Raw genomic sequence first — 9,275 nt, forward strand, 5'->3', positions numbered from 1 at the left:
GCTGTTATCATGTTCAACAAAAAGAGCTAGGTCACAGGCATCAAAGCGACATTTAACTAACATTTACAGTGCAAAAATACTGTTTCCTAATGCATAGAAATCTTAAGGGAAACGGAACAATCTGTGAAAAATGAATGGCTGTGACGATGCTATGTGGTATTAGACAGCCATCTACTGGGCAGCATGTGAAAGTATTGCTATAATGAACAAATACATATGAAAATGACAAAACATTTTTTTTTTAAATGCGAACAGCATTAGGGGACTGTCCCTGTAATCTGCGTGCAACAGTCTACATGTGCCTGGGCAGAGAATTATCAATGTATACCTATACGTATCTACTGTCCAATAAGGGATATGCTATCTACTGTCTAATAAGGGATATGGGGATTATAGCAACACTTTCACACGATGCCCAGTAGATGGCAGTCTAATACCACTGTTTTAATCCACATAGCATCGTCACAGCCATTCATTTTTCACAGATTGTTCCCTGTTTCCCTTAATATTTCTATGCATTAGGAAACAGTATTTTTACTTCCCTTCTTTTACTGGGTAATATATTGTCGAATTAGAATACCCTGTTTGCAATGGTGTTATTTGGGTATATACTAGTGTGGTGGTTTATTTTGAATGCACGTGTATCACTTACCCGATATTCCTGGAGCCCAGATGGCGCCTTTGGGTACTAGGAATCTTTACATCTTGTACTGCACTAATCCTGTCTGATATCTCCACACGTATTCCTTTTCTTCTGTTGCTACTTCCAAACACCACTCTTTCATCAATGACATCCTATGCATCATCTGTTGCATAAATTACCCTGTGACTTTATTTTGATATGTGTTCACTTTGTTGTCTGGTCCACTATACTCTACGTCTATGATGGGAGTTTTGTATGTTTGTTTATTCAAAATCACAATAAAAATTATTGAATTTAAAAAAAAAAGGAAACAGTATTTTTGCACTGTAAATGTTAGTTAAATGTCGTTTTGATGCCTGTGACCTAGCTCTTTTTGTTGTACATTATAACAGCGCACAGCCGACCCACGTGACCCAAGAGTGCACATCAGTGACGGAGCCGCACGCAACCATTGCGACCATCGGATGTGCGCCTGCAGCGTCACGGAGACGGCGCCAACCCGGGAGCCGCTGGAGGAGGACACGGATGGGACTCGCAGGGGGCGGGTAAGTCACCTATATATTTCACATTGTTTGTATGTCATTTGTGCTTTCCCTGAACTGATGACGGGGCCCCCGAGCTCCGAAACATTTTCTTTTTTGCACATGGAATAAATTTCCACTTTAATTCACCATTTACTCCAGCCTCCGAGTGCCGCTTATTACAACCCTGTGTGTGTGTGTGTGTGTATGTATATATATATATATGTATATATGTGTGTATATATATATATGTATATATGTGTGTATATATATATATATATATATATATATATGTATATGTGTGTATATATGTATATGTATATATATATCTCTTATATATTTGGCTACATCTGTCACTCAAAGTGTGTCTGGAGCTATAACGCTGGGTGGAGCCTCTGACTCACATGACAGAGAACCAGCCCAGTGAGCCCACAGACAGTGCCAGACACCCTCTGCCTCTCCATGTTACACAGCAAAGACACAGCTACTCACCAGACACACCAGGTGAGCGCCCCACACCTCCATACCTCCCAACATGACCCTCTCCAGGAGGGACAGAATGCTATGTTTGTGGATTTCCATCTTAATTTATGATTGTCATCACCTGTCATTTTAAACAGGGTAATTGATAAGAAAGGTGTTTAAGCACAGGTGATGGTAATCCATAAATTAAGAAGAAAGTCCAGAAACAGAGCAATGTGTCCCTCCTGGAGAGGGTCATGTTGGGTATGCACCTCCCTCCCTCCCCCCCCCCCCCCCCCATTCAAGGCATCCCTACGATTAAATGGCACATGCAAAACACTGACATGGCTATGGTCGACAATGAAAAAGGTTGACAAGATTTATTTTTCACTTTTTCTTTTTTTTTTTTTATTAATATTTTTTTATTGAAGCACAGGCATCAAAGGAACACATCTAACAAGAAAGTTGTGAGTAACATGGCAAGTTAAACAAGACATAGTAATGTTCAAATTGGGACAATGATATTTCAGACTGTATATATATGGAAGAGGGTTTGATTGGCACTCTCGGCTGATGTATAGTCACGGACCGTATATATAAAAATAAAATAAAAAAATTGGATTATAATAATAAAAAAAAAAAGTATATGAAACGAGTAACAATCTGATGAGTTTATACTCAGGATATATAGAAAAAGTATGGTAGATTTACATTGTACTAGTCTGACATGATGCCTAGCTTCTTCCACAACATTTTCCAACTTTTCTCAACCAAAACTGGGGAGAAGCTACATTTCTGCAGCCAACTCCTTAATGAAATGACACTATATGTGTTATTTTGTATAGTAAAGAAAAACTATTTTAAGAGTTACTGTAACTGAGGGACTGTAAGTGCCAAAATGAGTAAGTTAGTAAAGCTTACTAAGAAGCAAAGGGGAGTGGGACCATAAGTAAGTTCAATGAAACAAAAGATTGAAAATATAAATAATTAAGTACAGTAGGTCTATAAGACAATCAAACTATACTGACCTAACCTTGCAGTTTAAAGCAAAGAATAACTGTGTGCAAGATTGTAATAGTCTAAACATTTACAATAACAAGATAACATGCTCATGTATATAAAGGAGCTATGTGAACAAAAATATCACACAGAGATTTATATAAGTAGGAATTATAGCAATATGGGGTTAATGTCTATATGGCTTTATATCATGACTGCAGAAATGTTTAAAAACATTTTAGGTGTAAATTGCAGTGGGGAAAAATGTAAAACAATAGACTTTTTTTTTTAATGTACATTAGTATTCTACGGGGGTCATTACCAAGTGAGCTGTCCCATTTATGAGTGTAAAATAGCTAGAATATTCATGTTATTGGGCCAAAAAGTCCCTGAAATAGTAATAAGTGGTATGAAATGAGGCTTTGTGTAGCAGCAAGAATAAGATTCCTGACAAAAACCTGAAGCATTAAGGCATCCTGAAGGACAATATTAACAGTGCGAAATGCAAAGCCTGGTATGTAGTCAATCAGAGATTTCTGGCATAAACAATACGGATTGGCCATCAAATTCAAAGATGTATCATAGCCTAGGCATTCTAAAAAAGGAGTCACAGGGTCCAACTTGTCCCCCAAAAGGCACTGGGACAGCTCACAAGAGTCCAGTGTTGGAATCATCTCAGAGTTGCAGCTCATATAAGGTGTTGGGAAAGAGGCGTGTCTTGTTGTTTTCAAACTATCTTCAGAAGAAGTTGAGTCCATCCCCTCTTTAGATACCAATGAGCTCTGCTGGAAGGGTTGGATAACATTAGAGGCAGTATCCCCCTCAATAGGCTCACAGAGTGGATCTATAAGCGTGGATCCTATAACACTGTGGGAGATCTGGGTCTTAGATTCTTCACTTGTTTCCTGATAGGTAGCAGAGGTGGGAGCCAGCCGAGCCACCAAACGCTCAAAGCGCATATCCAAATAGGGTAACAGAATGTCACACAATGCCTGAGTTAAAGTGTCAAGTGAAAATATAGGCAATTGGGAGGCACTCGAAGTGATACAGGACACTGGGGACATGACTGTCACTGTTGATGATACTGAAGGGACAGGGGGTAGTGGAGAGTATTCCTCATGCTGAGGAGTGACAGACATATTGCAGAACATAGTGTGATATATGTGACAAAAGATAATAAAACCTCTGCATGCACGAATTACAGAACATGAATAGTGAATCAGCAAATACAGTATACACTACTAGATGTCGAAAAAGAAAAACAGTATGATAGAAGACCACATCAAAAGATAGTGGAAATTATTAGTGTACAAAACAATTAAGCAAACAGCAGTTAGAGAAATATTACGCTAATAAAAGACAACTGTTTAGACAGGTGACTGTCCTCACCAAGGTCTGCAAAAAAAAAAGTCCAGGATACTTCCACTGTATGAATACTAGAGGATGGTAAACTTCAGCAACAGTGTGATTATACAAGAGGTTAATATAGCAGCCAGCAGTTTTATTACCAGAGAGCTCCTACAATCAGCAGCAACCTGTGAAAAGAAAGATAAGGCTCCGGACTGTGCCGATCTCCGTCAAACAGCCCTAGTGCAGGAGAAAGTTAATTCATTCCACAGTAGTCACTAACTAGTCAGGCACTAGCAGATTCAGTGTTGTTTAGGCTCCAATAAGCGGCAGCAAATTCAGGGAGCAGCAGCCGCAGATGTCAGGCTCCAGCGTCCTCAGGCACCGAGGGAAGTCTGTCACTCCACGTGCAGCAGAGAATAGGGAACTATGCGCAAGCAGAGAGTTCACCAGATGTTTTCCTTCAGAGAGACCTGAATCTATCTAAGCTCTCTCTCACCTGTCAGTATCCATATCTGCTGTAAACCACTTTTTTAGTCACTGCAGCAGAGGCTCCAAGCCTCTAACTTCGCGCCCAAGATGGCGGGGGGCGGTCATGAATGCCTGTACCTTGCAGGCTCGACTCCAGAGCTGGCCCTAGCCTAAATGATGCCCTAGGCAAGATTTTGGGTGGTGCCCCCTAGCACCGCCACTAGTTCCGCCTCTGACCCTGCCCCCTAGCACCACCTCATCATAGCAGTCATCATTTTGGTGCTCCTACCCGCAATATTTTAAATAGAAACAGTGCACACATTTGGTGCGCAGCTCAAACAGGGGTGTGTTCTTGCTGGGAAGGGGCATGACCACCCAATAGTACCCCCAATTCAAATTATGCCACACAGTAGTGCAACTTTATTCACATTATATCATGCGATGGTGTCCCTTATTCACGTTACATCACACAGTAGTACCACTTTACCTTATGTACATTACTCCTCACATTATTCACATTATACCCTTAGAAAAAAATCCTGAGAAAATATTGTATTTTAAGCACCTCCATGGCCACACTGCAACCCAGCACAAAGCAGTGTGTGCTGGGCAGAGGAGAAGAGCTGCTGCTGTCACTTAAGGGGAGGGGGCTCGGGGCCCCCCACTGGGCCCTTCCATCAGACTTTGGCCTGGGTAATTTGTACCCCCTACCCCTTTCTCTCGGCACACCCTGATAATACCACACAGTAATGCCCCTTACACATAACACACATTATTAATGTCCTTATAACCATAATGCCCCTTACACATTATGCCAACCTTTAGTAATTCCCTTCATACACATAATGACACACATAATGCCCCTTACACATATGTTGCACATTATTAATGCCCTTATATACATGACACACATAATGCCCATTACACATACTGTATGTTGTACATTAATAATGCCCTTATACACATGACACACATAATGCCTGTTACACATATGTCGCACATTTTTAATGCATTTATACATGACACACATAATGCCCCTTACACATATGCCGAACACTATTGCACAACCAACCCACCCGCAGAGAGCACTCACACAGTCGCTAACACTGTGACCTCTGCCTCTGCTTGGATACAGATGTTTCCTCATACATCTTGACTCAATAAGCCATGCAGCTCCTGGCCAGTTCTTCTAACTGTGCCTTTTTTGCTGAAAATTCATCTTATATGCATTGTTATGACCAGCACACACAAGGAGCTTCCGATGATTAAAATGATATGTGGCATGAATATATTATGTGTGCGACTGTGGCTGTACCTGCAAAACTATGTTACAGTGATTTCCATGAATACACTATTTCATATGCAGATACAGCCTCACTCACACACAGAATATAGGCATGCTGCATATCATTTTAATCAGCAGAAGCTGCTGATGCCCCCAGGCATTCCAAATGCCCTAGGCAATTGCCTAGTTTGCCTATGCCTAAGGCCGGCTCTGCAGTAGCACACTCAATCTACACAAGTCGACATGTGTCAACGTGTTCACTCTAATACAAACATAGGTTTTGTATTTATGATACAATAACATAAACCACATCTAACACCTACAAAGGATGTTTCAGCAATGTTTTAAGCCCATGCCCACTATTTTGCACACAATCTTTGTATAGTACCCAAAATACAGAACTGTACCACTATCTGATCTGCTATGAATTGGATTTTACTACACTCTGGATGTAAGATGCCACCAATCACATTATTGCACTCACATCTCTCTAACAAAGGATTCCTACATCTGCTTATGACACTGTAAACTCATATATATTTAAAAAGTTAAACATGTTTGTCCACAAGCAATTTTATCATGTTTGCCCGATTCACACATCTTTTTTTAGGGAGGACACATATGCATTCCTACACAAATGTCCCTTTTGACCCTTGTTTGTCTACCTCACCCACTCCATGAGGAAAGCATTGTTCTGGACCTGCTTTTACCTACTAATGTAGGAGCTACCTCACCTGCACACAAACTGCTTTCTCACCTATTATGTTGCTCTGCACATGTGCTGACACAAACTAATTAGCAGGGAAAATTTGGATAGGAACATGGGAATGGAGAGGGTTACACATGGGAAACTTCTACCACACTTCAAGAACTGCTCAAAAATACCCTGGTCAGTAAGTACACATAAATGTAGTATTTGTTTCACACAAGAAATTACACATACAACAATTGTGTTTTAATTGGTAAAATAAATTTATTTGCTGTTCAGCATCACAGCTTATTTGACACTTTAATGTCATAAATCAAATAAACAAATAAAATATACACAAAAATAAAAAATCAGCCAGAACAAGAGGTTGCATATCTCCAAACATGTGTTACCCTGCAAATGCAATGGTGAAAGAAATGGGGACACCAGAATACGTACTGCAACAACCAGGGTGAATACTAAGCAAGATACACACCACCAAAAATTTATCCTGCATTTGTAGAGGTCAAAATAAGAACTTTAATGCCCATGGCACGAAAATGGATCGATGGCCAACTCAGGAAGTGGATGTCCAGTGCAATTTAAACATTTGGGGTCCAACCACAGAGGAAGTGAACCAGGTCTCATTATTTGGGCCCTTTTTTCCCCTTTTTAGATGGGGCCTTGGGGACAGGGGCCTTTGGCTCAGATGGCTTGCGCCGTCTTCCCCTAGTGGACACAGGAGGGTCAGCAGAGGTGGAAGGTTGGGGAGCAGCTTGGGGTGGGCCAGCAGATGGCGGATTGTCCCTTAGGGACCTGGCGGTGGTCAGCAGCTCCGCAAGAATGACATTCTGGCGGCTGAGTTGCTGGTCAATGCTTTGCATGCCAGCCGCCAGAGTGTCATTGATGCGGTTTAACGCCTCACACTGCTGGCTCTTTGTGGACTTCCAATCTCCGAGAAATGCCAACACCTTCTGCTGACAGACCGCAGACTCCTCCGCTCGCTGGTCCATCCTCTCCAGTATCACCTTACACCTGGCATCCCATGTGTCCTGTGGCTGGGGGTGTCGGGTTGGTGGAGGCTGGACCACTTGCTCCACCTGTGGCTCTGCAGAGGAAGATGCTGCCGGTTCATCCAGTGTTTCTGCTTCTTCTAGGATAATAATTGAAAACAATGTCACCATCACATACGCACTAAAAAATATCTTTCCAAATACAATGCATTACTGTGACTTACCATCAAAATCAGCAGCAAAGACCTCCACCGGGAGCTCACTATCCACATTGGATATCCCCCTGACCTCGGCCACATCAATTACATCCAAGGCCTCCTGCTCCAGGGGGGTATATTCCAAGGTGTCTGGCATAGGCCCCCTCCCGGTGGACATGCTGTGGTTGTACCGGTCAGTCATCTTCCTCTTCAGTGTCGTTTTGAAGTCTGTCCACCTACAAGTTTAAAAATACAAATATCACCATGAGATATGTGCACCACTGTGCTAGTGAACATCATGACTACGTTACATTTCCTAGTGTGGGTGATCTTATGTTTTTAGCCATATGTGTCCCACACACACATTAATGTCTCCATTATGAGGCATTTCAGTGTCTCATCTCATTCATTAGGCCAAATTATGCACCTCCACCTGTTGTGAAACTACACATTCCACCATAGCTTGACAGTGTGGTTATTATGGAGTAATTTAACTATGGGAAGGCATACTGGGATGTGTAGTTTCTCAACAGCTACATGTGCACAGTTTGGTCATTCTTGTTTCAGTAGCATCATATGGAACATGTTACAACAACTCTTTTTCAAAAACACACTTTCTGTTGTCCCATCACATACTTCACATGAGCAGAACTGTGCCCATAACCTCACATCACACCAATGGTGCATGTTTCATATATAAATGTGGGTTATTAGACATGGTTGTGTTCACATGTGACATTGAAGTGTAGCACTATCTACAAACACACCTTTCTATTATTCTCAAAACATACATGTAACATATGCACACACATATGACATTATCAGGGGGACAAACACACTTGCCTTTTCTTCACCGCTAGCCAATCTCTGACCACTGGTGACACCTGGTTCACTTCCTCTGTGATCTTGTCCCAAAGGTTTCTCCTTGCACTGGCACCCGGCTTCCTGGTTGGCAATTCGATCCATTCGCGTGCCCTGGGCACTAAAATTCTCAATTCTGCCTCTACAAATGCAGGGTTTCTCTTTTTGGTGGTGGTATCCTGCTCAGTCCTCACCCTAGATGTTGCAGCTCGTTTTCTGGTGGCCCCAGTTCTCTCACCATGCACCTGCTGGGTCACACCTGTTTGGAGAGATGCAACCTCTTGTTCTGGCTGGTTGCTTGGCCCTTGTGGAGCTGGTGCAGTTTGAACAGGGCCTGTTAGTGAGGGGCCCGCTTGGTCTTGCAGGCTACTCCTCTCTTGGGCCCTCCTTCTCCGCTCCTGTTCCCTCTTCTTCAAAGCTTCAAGCAGGGATTCTGCTGTAGCTCTCTGTAGAGCGTCCTCAGCTGCGGAATCATCTGAGCTAGACATGTTTGCAGCAGTTCTGGCCTGCATCTGACTGAATATTTATATGGTAATCTCCCGCCATGAACAAGGGGGCGTATATTTCTCCCCGCAATGTAGTAGCTAATTTACACGGATATTTCCCGGCGATAATTCCCGCTTAAATTACGCAGGTCTCAACGCACCTGAACATTCACCTGTATATGCACATACACAGGTTGTGGAGCATTGTGTGCTACATGGTGAAATGTGTGCACCTGTCATTCCAATGATGAGTGTTGTCAGCTGGTATCTGTTGGAGTTCGTGTATGCTTTCTGAATCACATT

The 9,275-nt window shown here is 42.3% G+C and overlaps 1 protein-coding gene across 1 annotated transcript; it reads right to left on the reverse strand.

The window, feature by feature from the left end:
- Window positions 1-6,686: 6,686 nt before the first annotated feature.
- LOC146027017 (uncharacterized) lies at window positions 6,687-8,022 on the reverse strand. Its single transcript, XM_083158034.1, has 2 exons — window positions 7,654-8,022; window positions 6,687-7,569 (listed from the first exon to the last, which is right to left on the reverse strand). Exons 1-2 carry the CDS (start codon window positions 7,826-7,828, stop codon window positions 7,064-7,066), a joined length of 681 nt encoding a protein of 226 aa, XP_083014160.1. The 5' UTR covers window positions 7,829-8,022; the 3' UTR covers window positions 6,687-7,063.
- Window positions 8,023-9,275: the final 1,253 nt, after the last annotated feature.

The sequence above is a fragment of the Crinia signifera genome, chromosome 8 (genome assembly GCF_055691185.1).
Source record: "Crinia signifera chromosome 8, ASM5569118v1, whole genome shotgun sequence".
NCBI classification, from domain to species: Eukaryota; Metazoa; Chordata; class Amphibia; order Anura; family Myobatrachidae; genus Crinia; species Crinia signifera.

What these genes read in the sequence shown, in the direction of transcription:
- LOC146027017 (XM_083158034.1), bottom strand. Translation starts at nt 7,828, where the DNA reads ATGACTGACCGGTACAACCACAGCATGTCCACCGGGAGGGGGCCTATG. An exon ending in CTTTGCTGCTGATTTTGATG is followed by an intron (nt 7,570 to 7,653) that starts GTAAGTCACAGT and finishes TTATTATCCTAG; the next exon opens with AAGAAGCAGAAACACTGGAT.